The sequence below is a fragment of the Morone saxatilis genome, unplaced genomic scaffold (genome assembly GCF_004916995.1).
Source record: "Morone saxatilis isolate NCDOM2014 unplaced genomic scaffold, NCSU_SB_2.0 Contig11, whole genome shotgun sequence".
NCBI classification, from domain to species: domain Eukaryota; kingdom Metazoa; phylum Chordata; class Actinopteri; family Moronidae; genus Morone; species Morone saxatilis.
In genome coordinates this window covers 21141457-21160666 of record NW_023339663.1, presented here as the reverse complement: position 1 = coordinate 21160666, position 19210 = coordinate 21141457, and the positions used below count along the sequence as shown (strand labels likewise).

The 19210-nt window shown below is 40.9% G+C and overlaps 1 protein-coding gene across 1 annotated transcript in view; it reads left to right on the top strand.

The window, feature by feature from the left end:
- igdcc4 (immunoglobulin superfamily, DCC subclass, member 4) overlaps positions 1-15186 on the top strand; it is a gene marked incomplete in the record, with an annotated part of 47773 nt that extends 32587 nt beyond the window's left edge. The window contains 12 exon segments of the mRNA XM_035682544.1: positions 160-297; positions 717-899; positions 2264-2476; positions 2952-3053; positions 3639-3822; positions 4673-4800; positions 5801-5971; positions 6161-6295; positions 7808-7910; positions 8104-8332; positions 8455-8583; positions 8906-15186. Coding sequence (XP_035538437.1) covers positions 160-297; positions 717-899; positions 2264-2476; positions 2952-3053; positions 3639-3822; positions 4673-4800; positions 5801-5971; positions 6161-6295; positions 7808-7910; positions 8104-8332; positions 8455-8583; positions 8906-9439 — 2249 coding nt within the window.
- Between the last annotated feature and the right edge of the window lie 4024 nt (positions 15187-19210).

Genomic DNA, 19210 nt, shown 5'->3' with positions numbered 1-19210 from the left:
ATTGAATTGAATTGAATGTTAAATTTTTTTTAGAATCACCACATTTATGATCCATCAGTCCTTGGGCAATTCTTTAAGAAAATTAAAGGACACTTATTTGGTGAACACTTTTAAAGGTTTAAATACAGTTCAGCATGTCCTTTTATTCTCTTCCTGCAGTGCCGAGTGCACCTCCCCAGCTGTCTATAGCCAGCACCTCCCCCACTGACATCAAGCTGATGTGGCATCCATTGTCCTCTCAGCACAGTCGAGGAGCTGTCACTCGCTACCGCATTGAGTACAGCACCCTGGATCAGGGTGGGTGACCCCTACTGGTCAACAAGTTGTCCTTAAACTCCAGTGAAAGCACACTCAGTATAATTCACGAGATTTACCCATTTTGGTTTCATATACGTTGATTTCATATGAGTTATTCATAGACAAGGATAAGTTTTGACAGTCTACTTTATGAAATTGTGTTTCTGTTCTGTCTCTGAAAAATATTTCATAATGACTGATGGAATGAGTGCAGAAGGTCAGACATGTATATGATAGGCTTAAGAATATTGAGACAATGCAAGTGTTCTCCAAAATCTTTTTTCCTGAATACCCAGCTCTCCAGAATGTACCAGAAGATAAAGTTCACTCTGAATGAAACATGAACTGAAGAAACCGTTTGTCTTTTTTGCCCTTTATATATAGATTTGTGAGTGTGTGCGTATTGTGTGTTTCCACAGTGGAAAGTGTGTTCTCAGTTGAAGTGGGGGGTAATGAGACTCAATTCACACTAAGAGAGCTGCAGCCCAACCAGGCCTACCGACTGAGGATTGCAGCGGCAACGGCCGTTGGTTTTGGGGTTCCTTCTGAGTGGGCCCAGCACCAAACATTAGCCCACTACAACCACAGTGACCACAGCATGGGTGAGGAAGACCTGGCTCTCTTTAAACGTTAATCATTTTGCTTTAGCAAGGGTTCCCACTAGTCTTGCTGTGACATTTTTGGAATTACATGGAATTTTGAGAGTTATAATCTATACAGGCAATGTAACATCTCACTAAGACACTTTGTAGGCATATTACATACAATAAGCTAATGGTAATATATAATGTGAAGTGATCTGTGAAATATTGTGGAACCTCCTAATGAATGAGCCACGCTGAATTCTGAAATAACAGTATCAAGAGAATAATTAGGTTGTTTTCTCATAAGTGTCTGTTGTGAAAATTAGAGGTAGGCCGATCTATCCCAAAATATTGATACTTCAGATACTACGTCTCATTTTTGAAGATCAATTCCAGTGTCAGTAGGTTTGATACCATAAAGGGATCAGTTTCTCTCTTATATGTTGTACCCATTTGTATTTCATCACAGAGGAGGAGGTCTGTGTAAACATACTCCTTTCTTCTCCACTGCTGTTGCCGTATTGTTTGTGTGCAGTGCATTCACACAGGCACCCTGACTGACACAGACACTCATGGCATAAAGAAATCAAAGTATCATTTGGAGTTATTTGACAGCTGTGAATGAAAGCGCTGTGAACTGCGGTGTGTGTTGGAAGGCTTTCGGGGTTGACAAACCAGTGCTCTTAGGGAAGGAAAGAAGAATGGTTGAGAGTTGTTTGTGCTTTTGTTCAGTTTTAAAGATGATTTTTTCTCCACGAATGAATGTTTTCACTTTGTTTATTTGTTCAATTTGTTCAACAAATTCAATTTAAAATAATAATGAAAAAATTATCATACAAATGATAATTATCATTTGTAAAAAGTCTGAATTCATACTGTCCGCAACAACTTTGGATCGATCAGGGCTATGCTACTTAGTTCTTAGTTAGTAAACTAAAACTGATAGCTGGAATCAAGTAACAGACACATATTTACAGCTCTTACCATTATTATTATTTCAACTTCCTCTCTTACTTTTCTCTGAGAAATCTCCTTTTTGTGCAGTCCAGACAAATGGGGGTGGTATATATAACTACTTGCTTGTATGAGGTGGGGGAATAGTGACATCTTTTCCATCCAGAAAAGCTTGCAGTTGCGTTCTTTGCTCTTCTTTCAGTTAAGAAATACTGCCAGCATCTACGCTAACCTCTTTAGCATTGTTGTTTTCCAGCAGTCACTACTCACACACGTCGTCACACCACACCTGTAGCTCATGCCGTAGCTGCCAGTAGTTTCTTGTGGGATGCTGAGTGGTGTGAACCACTGTGATTAGACACAAGCACATAGATTGAAGCCTGGCAAGATGGAATCCAACTGCCTCACAATTCCTTTTTTGGTTTCAGTGATATTCGCCCCTACTGAGCTGAAAGTCAGAGCCAGAGTGAACACACTCAATGTGACGTGGCATCCCTCACCCAATCACACGCTGGTCTCTGGGTACAAGCTCTCCTGTCGAGAGGTTGAAACTGACAAATCAGCCGCTGGAGAAAGGACAACACAGACCCACACCATCAGGCTTCGTAAGAAGGCCAGGTATCATCTCCTCACCGGGCTGGGTAAGTTGTTGAGAGAAGCCTCTTCAAATGGAATGTGCATTCAGTGTATTTTTCTAACCTTGCATTTAGCTACTTAAATATTGAATCAAATGAGGTCCCACTTTGCTTTAGAAAAATGTTTGATAAAATTAAGTACGCTATTTTCGACTTCTAGTATACTCAGCTTTTGGACAATATTGTTCACAAGCCCATATACTTTGGAAAAATAAGGAACAGAAATACACAGATACCACCCATGAAAAATAATGTTTAGCTTTTCACTCAAAAGCTGTCTTGCAGGTTAAAGCATTTGAATGCAGGTTGTAGCACAGTTGCCATTTGTGGTTTTCAGGATACAGGTACGGCATCTAGAGGGACAATACATGGATTAACTGTAATTAGACTACATCTAGGCCCTAATAGCAATACTTAAATGTTTTGTGAGAGGCTGCCTGGGTTTTTACTCACTGTTTGTTTGTGTGTCCCTGACCGGCAGTCCCTGACCGGCAGTATGAGGTGAGGGTTTGGGCATTCAACAAGCAGATAGACGGAGCAGCTGTTGTGTGGAAGGGAAGGACAGACAAGGCCCACGACAAAAGTAAGTTTTCTCTTTCTATGTGTGCATGTATATATTATATTTTTCTATTTTTCATTAGTTTTTATTTTTATTTTGTAATTTTTAGTTTAGTGTGAGTTAGTTTCGAGATTGGGTTTCCTCGTTTCAGATTAGTTTATATTGTTTAAAAATGTTTAGTTTTAGTTTAGTTTTTATTAGTTTCAGTATTAGTTCTTTTTTTGGGGGGTATTTGTCAAGACTTAAGAAGTTCAGAATAGGTATTACAAACACCTCGACTCACAGTCCCAGTCTCAATGAACAGATGCCCCAGTGCCTCCTCATCCTTGTTGTGTTAGAATGAGGATTTTATTAGGATCTCCATGCAGATCAGCTTCTCTTTCTGCGGTTCACAAACATGGACAAATTTGAACAAACTGACAAAGACTAAACCCAAAGACATTTCCTGTATACTTTCATTTTATTTTAGTTCATTTTGTAATTACACAGAATCGTTTTTTTAGTTTTTAGTTTAAATTTAGTTCATGTAATGAATGAATGTCTTGATATAATAAAATAATGTTTGTATGTCTGTGTGTGTGTGTGTGTGTGTGTGTGTGTGTGTTAAAGCAGTGTTACTGCCCATGCCCCTTCCTTTGCCCCCAAGCAGCATCCAAGCCATGGCCAATAGCTCCACCTCCATCTGGCTGCGCTGGGAGAAACCACGCTTCAGCAACGTACGGATCATCAACTACACAGTACGCTGCAGCCCAGCAGGAACCACCAATGCCTCCCTGGTCTCCTATCACACCAGGTCAGAAATCATGTCTGTAATGTTTAAGATATACTGGCCCTGGATATCTGAAACTGTATCACTATAGTTTAAGATTACATCCCAAAGCCCATTTTAACAGTGTTCAGTGTAACTAAACCTAAACTGTGATGAAATGAACACCTTTAGAATTAGCATGATATTATTTGTAGAAATTGGTCACCAAAAAGAAAGAAATTCCTGAAGCATGCAAAAAATTGTATGTTAAATGTCTTTTTTTATTTAGTTTTTCTCTAAGGAAAGACCCTGAGAGGTCTAAATTAGTTTGTGTTTGAAGTCATTACATTCCTCCATTAAATAAAGGCTTTTAGTATACCTTGTCTGCTTTCTCTGCCTAGTAGTGCCAGAACAACCTTGCTTTTAGGTGACACACTGTGACGCCTCTAAGAGCGACTTGCCTCTGCATTTTTCTACATAAAAAATTGTTTTTTTTGGTTAAACACCAATCAAACCGATGCATTTCTCTTGTGTGATTTCTATATTATTTTAAGTAGCTCTGAGTTAACCATCATCTATACAATAAAAAAGCACATAATGTCCTTGCATTGACTTAACTACTACTCCTGTCCTCTCCTTTCTTGGTCTATCATATTTATGATATCAAGAATTGACTCAAATATGGAGTTGTTGGGCTAAAGAGGTGCATACTTGCAAGCAACAGTAAGCAATTGGTCAAGCAGAAGGCAGGTAATAAGAGTTAATAATATAAAGGTAATATATTATCCCCTTGAGTGGTCCAGCTAAATTAAGCAAAGTAATCTTTTTTCTGTCAGCACAGAATAGAAAACAAACACCACACACTCAGGACTTACCCTGTGTTTGTGTGTTGCAGCTCTGCTCAGGAGATACTGCTCGGGGCGTTGAAGCCCTTCACCCGCTATGAGCTGGCGGTGCAGTCTAATGGAGTGGACGAGGTGGGACCCTTCAGCGGCACAGTGGAGGAGTCTACTCTGTCTGACCGTGAGTCTCTACTGTGCTCCTATCAGTGCAGTCAGTTAAGTCCCTGAAGAGTTCCCTGTAGTTTTTTGTGCACGTCAAGTACTTTTTAACTCAATTGATATTGATGAATGAAAATGCTCCTTTGCTTTACAACCTTTGCAGTGCCCTTGAGCAAGTCACTTAACCTAAAAAGCTCAAGGGGAACTACAATATGCCAAAAATAGAGGAGTGTAGTTATACTGGGCAGCTGCAGCACAAGCTGTAGATATGTGTAAAAGTGTGGGAATATATGTTTTTTCTGGAAGAGGAAGAGGAGGATGCAGGGTCAGTGAACAATTTCTGTATTAACAAAGGTTAAAGAAAAAGTTAAAACTTAAATTTTAGGGTACTGCTCATTTCAATTTCACTCAGCCCAAAATACAGTTATAAGAGAACTTTATCCTGTTAGATTTACGGTTGGTCAGCTCTATGTCACCCATTTAAAAAAAATATATTACCTCTTGTCAATAAATAATTGATTTAATCTTGTTCTTGAAGTGCAAGAGCCTGCAAACGCTGTAAAATGTGCCTGTGTATGCAAGTGGGTGCATACTCACTCATGTGTGGATCAGTGTGTTGGCTGGCCAGTGGCCAGTGGACATGGGAATTACTAGTTGGCATTGATGGCTGATAACTGGCCGTAATGAAATACCCAGGTGTAGCAGTGGCTCTCACGTTGGCCAGCAGCTCTTGTCTGTCAGCCAAATAAGGGTGGTGAGTGGAGAGTGGGCTGCTTTTAAAGACATTACCACCAGTCACGCTGTCTTGCTCTCCGCTGCCATGTATCATCACCTGAGGCCCAGCCCATTCCCCCATTGCCCTGCTTGTCCCCTCTCTCCTGTACCCAGGTGGCGCGGACACGAGGACGCAGATGGTCTTCACACAACATGTCAAATCCCCTACCAAGACAATATACATTCCGCAGCTGTGAGGCCTCATTTCTGGGCTCTAATTACTGACCCAGTCCTCCTCTCTCCTTCAGGGCCCTCCACACCTCCAGAGGAGCTGCAGCTGAGCGCTCTGGACTCCTCCACTGTGCTGGTGAGCTGGCGCCCTCCACTGGAGCCTAACGGTATCATCATCAGCTACAGGATCTTGTACAGTGGCAACCTCAGCCAGCCAGAGCACCTGTGGGAAAACCTCTCTCAGGATGGTGGGTGCTGTCTGGCATGACCTCCTCACTGCGCTGAAAACATTTAATTTATTTAGTTCAAGTTCAGCGTACCCCTTTATCTTTATAATCCTTTTTTCAAGATATTTAGTAAAATTTCTGGCTCGAGGGAAACTGTGATTAAAAAGGGCCTGCACAGTGTTTTTCATTGAGTCTCTCTGCCTTCCTCAGGGAGTATTACCAGTGTGGAGGTCCAAGGTTTGTCCAGTGGCACACGTTACTTTTTTAAGTTGGGTGCATCTACTGAGGTGGGGCAGGGGCCTTATTCACCTGTAAAGGATGTTCACACCCCCCTTCCAAAATATGGTAAGTGTCGCACATACATAGGTGTCAATTATAATAAGAAAATAAATAATTCATTTTTAGAGCACTTGTAGCAAGGTTGTGGTAATAGTAGTAGCAGAGAGGTTAATATGCAACTGTTACTGTTGAAAGGTTTGTCAATTACTCAGCTTTATTAAAAATAGAAGTAAAGATTTAGGATATTTCAAAGAGGATAATTCAAACCACTTACATTCAGACAGATTGGTTTTAAAAGTCAAATAATTCAGCATTCAATATTCAGTAGTGGTTAAATGTCACAATATTTTAGCTGTTCAGTCATTCTCAAAAGATTACGGACATTTTTGCTTCCATATGTAGAAACACACAAGCGCATGCACTGCAGTCACACACATCAGCACACCTAAACACATTTTCACACAGACACACACACACAAACACACACATAGCCTTCCCTATTAAAGTGTGTAATTTGTCCCTGCCAGCAGGGAAAGTGTAGCTCAGTAGGACGCTGTTCTTTCGCTTTTCCTATTCTGGTGCATTTTGAGGATAATATTCTCTATAGTGTGGACATTAAAGGGGCGGCCTCATCAGCGACCCCCAGGGGAGAGCTTTGAATTACTGCTCTCTGTACGCAGCAGAATTGCTGAGAGAAGCACTTTCTTTACTCTCATGTCACTTTGTATTTAAGTTTGCAATCTCATTATACACTTTGAATTCCATCAGTCAGCATTTTAGCTTTACCTGTAATTATCAAATTCCCCCTTTGTCTTTAAACAGAGGGAGTCATAAATACAGAGCTATTAACACCCCTGTGAATTATCATCCAACATGCCCGTCAAACCCATTGTTCATTAAGGCAGTCCAACAATGAAAATAGTCATCCACCAACCTAAAACAAATATATTCCCAGTACTTTTTCCCCTTTACCTGCCTAAGTGCATAATTGGTGGGAAGTGATTAATCATTAAACTTCCAGATGCAATAAGCTGTGAGAATGCAGTTTTGTTTTTGTTTTTTGTTTTTACACAAATGCTTAATAAAAAGACAGAGTAACAGGTTTATTTTGTTCACATAAGCTGCAATAATGTGCCAGTATGCAGTGTGAATGGGACTGGGTGGCTGGTGGGTGGGTGAGAGCTCCTGCCATCTGTTTCCTCTCCTCTGTATGTCCAGCCTGCCAAATATATCCAGCATAAATGAATATCAATGAAGGTCTGCTCTCCCTAGTTGAATGTTGCCTCATATCTCATCACTACTGTTACTTTGTCTTAAATGAAGGAATCAATACATTCCCACAGAGTCTCTTTATACAGGCCTGAGCCAAATAGTATTTCAAACCTGATGTGTTATTATAATGCTTTTATTTTTTAAGACGGAGTTGTAGATATGAGGCAAAAATATATACTGGCAATAGATGAACTATGAAAACCAATGTGGCATATATTCATGGGGATGGCAACATTTCTGCCATGTTTAATGTTGGTTAGTTCTTAAATTTTTTCTCTTTTTCCATGTTATCTGGTATTTTTACAGAGCTGGACATCCATTCTGTGATAGGCATCATTGTCGGCGTGTGCCTGGGACTGATATGCATCCTCCTCTGCATGTGTTTCAGCTTTCGCAATGGCAAATCTAGGTAAGTTAACTCTAGAGTGCCAGTACTCGTACAGTAGGTAATGCACATCTGACTTCTTCTACTTACTTGGAGCTTACTTGGTTGTCTTACAAACAAGAAGCGAGCTAAATCAACCCAGGTAACTGTATAATAATGTTCAGTCTTCCATAGTGCCCAACTCCTATAGTATCCCTCTCATCTCTGCTCCAAATAGGGAGGTGTCTGGGGTCCTGGAGACAGCTGTGACCCCTCAGTACAGGAGAGGAAGCAGCCCGGTTCCCTCCAACGTGCCAGAGTGCAGTGATAGCCACGAGCTGGAGACACTGATGCCTCCAGCCAGCCAAGAGTCTGGTCAGCCGCTAGAAGAGGCCTCGGAGGAGCAGAGCCTGATGGCAAGTGCTAATCCAGGGGAGGGGGATGATGCCCCTGCACCTGAATCCAAGGTCAAAACCTGCATGTGGGGAGCTCTTTCCCAGATGTGCCTTGGACGCTCTATTATTTTTTCACATGTTGATAGAGGGATAATAGTAATTTTGGTGCATCCACTATGTTGTTATTCTTGCAGGCTGCTTGGAATGGATCTGTGAGTCATAACTGGGCCAACAGAATCACTAGATACAGAGACACCATAACAGAAGACTCTCCAACACTCATTAATGGAGCTCTCAACATGCTAATAACTGATAACGGCACGGTAAATTAACGTACTGAATTCAATAACTCATCTATTTTAGCTATCAACCTGTGTCCGATAAGCAACTAACTTCAACATCACTGGGTCAGATGGCTTTTCTCATGTTTGCTAAACTCCGCCCCCCTTAGTTACTGTATACCATGATATTGGGGAAGATGTACTAATAATTGTGATCATTGCTGATATGTGTTCATCATGCTGTGTGGATGTGTACTTTGCTATTTTAGACTGCCCACTGTACATATACATAACCAAATGTTTGAGTTACTTGGGTAGATAAACTAATAGAACGTTAACTAAAGGTGATATTGTTTTGTTGCAGGACTTAGAAGATCGTCTGTGTACATCCCTGTGCAGTAACCAGGTCGAGGCAGAAGTCATTGTTCACTCAGAGCTGTCAGACCCCGGGAAGGAGAAAGAGGAGGAGGGCAGCGAAAGGGAGAAGGATTCTAACTCCACCAGAGGACCCTCATTATCAGAGGACAGATATTCCCCTATGAGCCAGCTAAGCCCACCAGGAGAGGAGGACACTCTAGAAAAACTATCACTGGCTCAAAGCCCCTTGAGTCTTCCCTCGATAAAGTTGGTGGCCAATCACAATTGGGAGCTAGAATGCATGGGAGACAAGCCAAACGCAGACTTAGAGCCACAGCAGGACATGGGGCTAACCAATGGCTTCCACTCCCCAAAGACGGTGCGTTCTGTGCTGAGGTCAGAGCATCTGGAGAATGGGGAATCCAGACATTGCCCTTCGGCACCAGGAAAGGCCATCTCTGCAGGGTTGTCCCCTGCCCCCTTTGTCAGCTCCGGCCTTGTCCACTCTACCTCAGCAGCACACAGTTACCTGTGCCCGTAGCCTCTGCATGTAGGGCATTGATCCTTACACACACATATAGACATCCGACTGATTTTCTTTCTTTTACGTACCCAGGAAAAATCCCAAGGATTATTTTTATGCACCTCATTATTGGATTCCTTTCTCTTCCTTACAAAGTTTTTATAGGTGTACTATGTACTTTGAATCCATTTCATACGTGTGTATATACAGTATATTTTTAGTGGTAGAGTATTGTATATGGGTATTCATTCTCTAGCATTGCAACCATATTTTCCTCTGGGTTTCTATCCTGACCTTTAGGAAAGAAAGATTCAATTTAACCAAGAAGATGGAAGTGGATTGAAGGAGGCTATTCCCACTGTGTCGCACATGGCTCTGTTCCACTCAGGAATGAGAAAGCCTGGAATGTTCTGTGAGCGAGTGAGACAGGCTATCTTTGTGGATGAGAGGATCGGAGGCGCAGCTCAGTAGGTCTCCATGGGCTTTGTCGTGTGGATGCTACTTCACTGAGTGGCACTGAGGAGTAAGCCTTAAAGAGTATCTGCACACTCTGAGAGTGCAGAACACCTGTGTCTCTCTCCAGCCTCCTGCTGTCTCAGGGTCCACACACACACACACATACACACACACTGAAACACACACAGAAAGCTAAAGTACAGCTGATTCCACGGTCACCCATAAACACACATTTACGCACACACATTTCCTGACTGAAGTGTGGGGGTCTCAGGTGCCTAATTATTGTAGGTGCATTTATAACCTCTGTATATTTCTACAGTATAGATGATTATATTCAGTACAAATACAAAACAGATGTCACCATGAAGGAAAAAACACTCAAAATGTAAAAAGATAAGGAGGACACAGATTTGGTACATATGAAGTATTCTTTTCTAAAATGCCATATATCCATGTGGTGTGATTTTTTTAAACCAGGGTCTCTCAGTTGAAAAGTAAAAAGTGGTTTTGCTGTAATTTAGATGGTGGATATCTCATTTTGGAAACTAAGTATTTACATGTTAATGTTGGTATTGGTTAAATTTTGTTGGTGGGAGAACTAGAGACACAACTCATCTGTAGACCACTCTTCTGGTTTGGCTCCCGTTTAGGGGTGCACCAATGTAAGCCTGTGCCATTAGTTGTCATTTTAAACTCAGTATAATATATTTTTTTTATGTGATTGCCATGTTTTTAATTTGAGGGAAATTCAACTTGACTCTACAAGCCTATCTGATTCCAGCTGTATGAGAAAACTTCCACTATGTTTAACTATGCTACAGTACCAGAAACCAACATAAGATGATTAGAAATGTCTGAATTTATCAGATAGGAAAGGATTCTGATGGGAAAAAATAAATAAATGTGCTCTAATTTTTTTACATTGACCCTAAACTGTTCAACGTATTCTTTATGTATTTGATCAGAATGCTTTTGCATAATTGACTGATATGTGAAGCTGAGTGAGTCAGTATTGGTTTTGGCAGTGGAAAAGGGGAACTGGTGCATCCCTACTACTTATCAACAACACTACCTCATTTCTTTTCAGGATGGTTTCCAGTGTGGTTTTATTAGTTTTATGTAACTAGCACCTTTTTATGATCTCTTTCTTAACTTGTCTGATTTTACAGCCTTTGGTATTTGCAGAAATAATCGTCCAACACTGACTGTACATTCTTGTGTTACTTCAAAGAAATGAATGTTGCTATAGTACATTGCAGCTTCCTCTCTGATCTCTGAAAGATTGTGTCATTCATTTGTATATTACTGCTTAATCCTCACAGAAGGCAAAAACACCCAGTGTCTTTGATATGAAGCACCTTAAACTAGGTCCAGCCAATTTAATCCAATTGCAGTTTTGAACCTGATTCCAGTCAAACTAACTATAAACTAGGAAAGCGCCTACCGAAAACTTGTGCCACCTGCAGGCAATGAGTGTTACTGCTACATGTGTTCCCTTTTTTTACAGGTTCTGTTTCAGTGTGTGACTGATGTTGGATGTTGATGATATACATCTTTACAGTGCTGACCATTAAAGGAACGGAGAGCCGGAAAGTCCTAAATAGATGAAGCTTTCCTAGCTTATTAGTTATTTTGCTGTCTGAGTAACATGTGGCTTTTGCTACACTTCTGTTCTGATAATGGACATGTCTTTATTCACAAGATAGAGTTAGTTTGTGAGTAAGTTACAGGCTGGTTCCTTTAGGTGCTTCACATCAAAAAGACTATTTTAAGGACTTTTTTACTTATCACAAAACTCATTTCATTTTGAAAGGGCGAGGGATGGATGAGTGCGATATAAACTACAGGTATCTGTGTGATTCTGAGACAATGGCAAGTTTGCCAATGTTGGGATCCATTAGTAATAATGATAATAATAATAAACAATAACATAATAATATCCACTTCAAAGATTGACAGAATTAAGCAGAGCATTGGGTCCAGCCCTGTTGTGTGATGTCTCATCTTCTCTCAGGTGGCTTTCTTTTAGTCATCCAGCAGTGAAAAGGACACCTCTTTTTCACTGCTGCACAAACCCATTCTATCCTTGTTTCTACCCATGTCCATGCAAGTGTCAAAATCTCACCAGCTCAACTCAATCACATCAGCAACAGAAATGTAAATGGTTGTTTATAATTGTGTTTTCTCTAAAACCTATATTGTTCTTTGATTTCCTGAACAAAATGCATGGTTGTTACCTCAGAGAGACTTATTTTTTTAGCCTTGCCATGTATGTACTTTACTGCAATAGCAGTCATATAGGGACAGAAGTGAATGTGTTCTTTGCAAACCTGGGTCAGACACTGATTGGAAGGTCTTTTTTTTTGGGGGGGGCAGTGGAGGTTTGCCACATCAGGAGAATTTAGATTTTACCACCTGTCTGCAACATCAATTTTTATGAAATACCTTTTTATCAGACCTAAAATGCATGGCACTCACTGTACTGTGGCAAACCACATTTAAATGGTACATAAAGAGCAATTCAACAGCAAACTTACCTATGGCAGGAATGTGCTGCTGCACCTCTCAGCTCACCAATTTAAAGTGGTAACCATGTTTTATTCCTGGCCACACTGCAGCTAGTGATGTTGGAGGAGGTTTCCATCAGCTGTTAAAAGTAAAACACCTCCTGTGACATCATTTTGGGTGATAATTTAGATGTATAGAGAGCTGTGCAGCCGCAGCTTTTTGCCCTGTGGTTTGATGATCATTTGCCCTTTATATGCAGTGAGCTAAAGCAAACCACCAAAAGTATGTGTAAGCGTGTACATTTTTTATCCAGGTTCTTTACTGATACTGTTTATATCAATACTGTTTTTCATCATCCTTAAAAGCCACTAATGTCCTTAGTCCAGAAAGAAGCATAATATTCTCAAAAGCATTCCAGTTTGATATCGTGAACATACCTCTCTCAGTCCAGGTCAGCCATGATTAGCCATGCTACCTTAAGAAGAGACGTGCTAAGAACCCCAGACTGTGTTTCTGTTGCTCTGATAGGTTTCATCCAGACCTGGGTTCAGTGCCACCATTCACTTCACCAAGTGCAGATACTGAAGCCTAAGCTGCAGAGTTTGCAAAACAGCTTGGACTATGACAAGTGGATGGAGGTCACTGAATCAGGGCCTGTAAGATAGTGTTTCAAATAAGTTGTCATGGAGACAAAATTGACTTTCCAAACATTTCCTTGTGATTGTTTATATCTTAGGAGTATAAAGTGAAGTTGTCTGTCACCCAACATGGTTATTTTTATTATGAAACAAACAGCTGTTCACCCTTCCGTGTGAAAAAGAAAAGTCTGTTGTCACTGCCGGCAAACCACAGCCATTTGGCAATCAAGTAGACTAACATAAATTGCTGTGGTGCTTTTCTGCCCAGGAAGTAAATTGTCTACATCACTGCACCAATTTGTTCTGATGGACATTTAACACATTTGGAAATGAATTGATTTGTGCCAGTGAGTTGCAATTTTGGGAGGGTATTCGGTTTAGCAAAGACACTATCACATCTGTGATGCAGGAAGTGGAGTAAGTGATACTGCAGCTGCCAAAATCTAATGTAACATTTCAGCTAGACATTGAAATGGCACAGTTTAGATGGATTTTAGTAACACAGTACTTAGTAACCCCCCCCCCCACATGCAAATATTTCAGTTCAATCACGCTGTTTTGCCTGTGTTTTAAGTCTTGATGCAGTAATGGATTATTATGGTGTGTGTGGTGCTGACACAGATGATCTGAAAAGGGGGTTTGCATAAATCCTGCCTCCAGCATAAATGATCCTGCTCATGCTCTCCTTATAGAAGCTCTATTAACTGTTTTAACCGCTATCTTTTCAATACATGTAACCTTTTGTTCCCCTTTCTTCATCTTTTCGTTGGCTAGAACATTAAGATTTGTTTGGAGGAAAATTACATACGCTCATTACTTTGATAATTTTGTTTATTTCATCCTCCTCTGTAAGGGTTTAGTTAAACAGTATACCTCATGTTGGTAACTTGTTTATTTGATTCTGATCAGTTTCTTGATACTGCACATTTTGTATCAATTAGGACATATACATATATAGGTACGCATCCTGTTTTTTGTGAGCCAAGTTTTTTTATGTAGAGGATGGGATTGACTGTTTTGTTTTACCTCAGTGGGAGTTTTTACTCATTACAGTGGCCTGGATGGTCTAGTCTAGTGGTGAGGGGGTAAACAAACGAGGGGAGGAGGGGTCAGTGGAAGTCATCTAAATTGACTTTTACATTGTTATTCTTCAACAGTAGTTTTTACCTGCCTTTTTAAAGAGTTTGAAGTATGGGTTCACCAAAATGGCACTCTTGCTTCAAAGAGAAATGGAGAAAAAAGCAAAGATGTGTCTGCTTCTGATGAATAACAGTAAAATAAGAGTCACTTTTCAGCAGAGTACCACTTTAACACAACCCAGGTAACTGAAGTAATAGGCAGGGAGAGGGCTAAAGGGAAATCCTCCCCGGGCAGGTCATACCTCTCAGTACAGACAGCCATTTCAAAATAATTGTCTCTTCTCTTCTCAGGTTGCATAAAAATAGTAGAGGATCATGCCAGCATATCCAGCTCAGATACATGTCATTTGTTGTCAAACAAAGCCTCATTTTGTCCTTTTGCAAGTAAATCAAGGAAACACTTATGCATAGATGATATTTTGTTTTGTACAAATCATTCAGTGTATTTCTGTCTCTGGCTCTTCTCTGTACATTCTGGTGCTTTGTGGTGAGCTGCTTCGTCCAGTGATGTCACATTGTTGTGCATTTTTTTCTACGTATTCTTCCCTAGTTTTGTGTGTACCAGCTCAGCTGTGCTTCTCAGAATGTGTAAGCACAGACTCGGACTCTGTAGTCATGTGCCACCAGCGACGCTCTGTAGCTACTCAGACACGTTTGCAATCATTGTGTGCTGAACAAGACCTCATCCATGTCAAAAGACGCTACTGTAGGAGCAAATTGTCAGAGCACTTATAAGATTAGCACTTGTTTTTGGGCCAGGAGCAACTTTGGATCTTTACATTTCTAGAAGTGCAATTTTCTTAGTCTGTAAAATGACCGATGGATTACTCAGTGTTAGTCATGGTGACCGTAGCCATGATTTGTGATAGAATCATTGCTTGTTCAGAGGAATTGTCACAGGATAGGCAGTACTTGTGGTTTGTAGAAATATTTCCACTGTGTTACCATATGTGAAAATGTCAGAACTCACAGCTACTCTAAGATGTCTGTGGAAACTACTCTTCTGTAAATAAACATCAAAGAAAGGTGAAAGTACGGCTCAGTGTGATATTTAGAATTTCGCCCATTCTGTGCCTTCTTCGGCCTAACTTGCATCTCACTTTAATTTTATTTTTCCATAACTTATAGCTTCAAAGATTTATCAATTTAACTCCCTGTGTGACTGTTTTTCCTGGCATTTACATTCCCAAAAATGACATTTAAGATGCCAGTGAGCTGGGCTTCTTGGGATATTTCTTGTCATATTCCAGTCATTACGACCTTTATATTATATCTCAGTGTATGATATATCGTGCTGTGCTTGTTTGCATTCACAGATTCAAATTTGCATCACCCTCCTAACTGTGGGAAGGGAATTCAAGAAGAGCCCTGCAGATGATTATTTCTTTATGTTAGATTTTTAGTATTTTGTTTACATTTATATGTATCTTCAATACCATTTAATGCAACAGTTTAATATTTTAAGAAACAGACTTATTAGCAAGGAAGGTGAATAAACATAATGCTCAAAATGATCTAAGTAATTAGTTCAATTCTGTGATTTGTAGAGCCTTTCTGTGTTAACTGAGGCAAGAACTGTTACTCATCAGAAAGTGTTAGACTAAAAGGGATATTTTCTTAGAAGATAATTATTGAAGTTGCACACTTTTATACAGTGTATGAAATCACAGGAATAGGAGAAACTGAATGGAGTTACTTTGTTAAAGTGACTGCCCCAGTTACACTTCAGGATAATTGCTTACACACAAAATATGACGTCTCTAAGGGCCCAGGCTACAGTTAAATAAATCCTGCATAGTAATAATGGGCCTCCCAGCTTCCCTTTGGGCACACACATCATCCAGGTAAAAGGCCCTCAGATGCTCTGTGTCCCACCCTTTTCACTCCAGCATAGCCTTTGGGTAATAATCAGTCATATTTAAAGACGTCGTTCTTTTACATACCACATGGGGGCAGTGTGATCCTTCACAATGATTCCAGAAAAGAAGCATAGTAACCTGGTGCCACTCCCATTAACAGAGACTGCTGCCTGAGTGCTGGACCTCGTGCTGCTCTGACCTCATACCTGCCTTGGCTGTAGAATTGTGCAAATGTATGGCATCCTATATATTCATTGTATTACCTTCTCCAGCAGTGGAAAGGAAAAATATAAGTAAAAAAACCCCCAAAAAAACAATGTCTTCATCAGACTGATTTTTTTCTCGAAAAACGAAATCCTAATGTCATCAAATACAAAAGGTGTGAGAGATATGTGTGTGCGTGTACAAAAAATGCATATCGGCTTATTGTCAGTCTGTAAATGCCTGTGTATGTAGTGTGTGTGTGTGTGTGTGTGTGTGTGTGTGTGTGTAAGCGTACATGGTGGGTTGGGTGGGTGTATGTGTGCACAGGGGAGACAGACAGACAGGCTGACTGAAAGAAAAAAGACAGAGAGGGAGGTGATGGAGATAAGAGGGTGAGATGAGGGCGCAGAGTTAAGACAGGAGCACTGAGGCGGCATCACATGGCAGAATCCCCTGAAGAGTCAGATAAAAGCCCTCGCTGAGCGACAGAGGGGTCGGGCTCACTATCTTCAGCCACTCATCACTGTTAATCAGCAGGCGAGGCTCCTCTGCAGAGGACTGACAGGGGACACATATGCACAAACCCACACAATATCAAACCCCCACGCAGAAGGACAAATACAAACACGCATGCATGCACTCTCATACTTTACTGTACTCGCCTGATGCATCTGTCTAAATGTGTATTGTTAGTGTGTACACTGTATTTCCATCCTCCAGCAGCTGAGTGGTCTCTGCTACTTCAGCATGCCTCATATTTTACCGTAGAGGCAGACGAGTGGAGCGCAGAGAGTCAGGTGAGGGCTGGGCTCTTGAGGTAGAGCTCACTGCCTGTGGGGAAATAACTGTACGAAGCTCTTGATTCAGCCCATTCATTCTGCCTCTTCCCGCTTCTGCTACTACACTACTACAGTCTCCACCTTCAGCATCAGCTCTGCTTGTTTCACAGCTGAACTGTATGTGCTCTCTGTCAGTTCAAAGCATACAGCAGAAGACCTCCTGGGCTGGCAAGTATTTGCAAATCATTCTTTGATGTGGTTGTGGAAAATGGAGGCTGTCCTATCCAGTTAGCCACAAAACATAAAACAAAGATCAGGTTTGAAACTCCAGGAGCAGGAACGCCCCCACAAAAGTAGTTATTTTTGTACAAAATAAAAAAGGCGTTTATTTATTTATAACATGACATTTCAACGTGGTGCCCTTCCTTCACTGGATCCCAATGATGTCTTGTATCTTTATCACTGTATCATGAGCATCCAGTTTAACATTATCCTGACATTTCTACAATTGTCTTCCCTGTATTGTACTGTAAATCTTGTCCTCTGTGTAGGTAAAAGTGTTACGTGCATTAGGTTTGATGCTAGTTTATTTATCTTTGGATATTGGATGGTTCAATTTCAACCTCTCACGCTAAAAGCATTATATTGACCGCATTCCCTTTCCTTCGACTAATCCTGCTTTACATCTCCATATAAAAGCTGTTGGTGTTGTAGTGGGTGTACTTGTAGTTGACATGTGGTGATGACATGGTTACAGGTCTGGCGCATGACCTTAGCTGAAAGTCATTCCATCTCAGCTGTCTTTCCTACCGTTGGTCTTTAAAAAATACATCAAATTGTGTCCTATTCTTCTGTGCGGATGCTTGATATTTACACCATTTCCTTCTCTCCATGTTAAAAGTGAAATAGTATTCTGATTTCACAACCACACATGTGGCTGTCGACATGCATGACCCTATTCCTGTGTATATCAGCATCTACATGTGTGTCCACTCACTTTCCCTGAATTCATCTGGTTATTCTATGGAATTACTATAAGAAGTAATGCTCCTCACAGATAAGTCTTTTCTCAATGTCAGCCCTACTGCGGGTTATAACCTGCCAATCAAATATTCCCCAAACTAAACAGACACAGCCTGAGGAGAAAGATAATGAAGGAGGATGGGATGGAAGATAAGTGAATGAAGTCAGGGAGAGGGGGATTTGAGAGGAGGAAGTCATCTGCTTTATTTGGACTACATATCTCTGGAATTATATTAAATCCTGTGTGCTTTACAATAAGCTTTAATATGCCCTATAAAGTAGCTGTAAAAGGTGAGCTCACAGGGGCATGGCTGGCAGAGAAACCAGGGGGCTGTCAGTAATGGCTGTGGACTGTTTGCCCTAGCTTCTTCTCTCCCCTGGGTTCTGCATGCCGTTCTTCATTCACTGTTGGGTGGACACAATAGGACCCCAGAGGGGTAGCAGCTTTAAGCTCTATACCAATTTTCTATACTACAACCACAGGCAAAATGTGACACTTATTTGAAGAGAAGAAATCTTGTATCCTTGACTCCCTTCACTCCCCTTTTTTTTTTTTAGTTTTTACTTTTACCAGTCTTATCCTTCGTTTTCTTCTCCTACTTGCAGCCCAAACCACGCAGGTCCATGGCTGATAAGGGGATGCCTTGTATCTGGTAATGGACTGACAGCACGCCTGTCACTTGCTTTACATTGGGCCAAGAGTGAGTTGATCCAGCTATAGTTGTGCGCCAACCATGGCAATGAAAACCTTCAGCTCTGGGCAATGCATGTGGATTAAAGCCTGCATGTTGCCTGCCAGTGAGGACTTGCTCAAAGTAAAGTGCTGGCTCCTGGCCATCAGTCATCCGACAAGGGTTTTACTTGCTCTTACATTATATCCAAGCCTGACCTGATGTCAAAGCTGCAGGAGCTCAAATCTCTGCATACATTACACCAGGCCTGGAGTCACATACTCTCTGCCAGTGTTTATTGTAGCAATACAAAGCTATACATTTCTAGATCTGTATTTTTGTCATGAAAATTTGTATGTTATTTTTTGCTGATGTAGTCTGTACATATGACATCTACTGTATGGAAGAGGGATCCCTCCTCTCTAGCCCTTACTGATGTCTCTCAAATTTTCCCCATCAAAGGGGAGATGAGGGGTGGGGGGGGGGGGGGGGTTCTTTACAAAAATAGA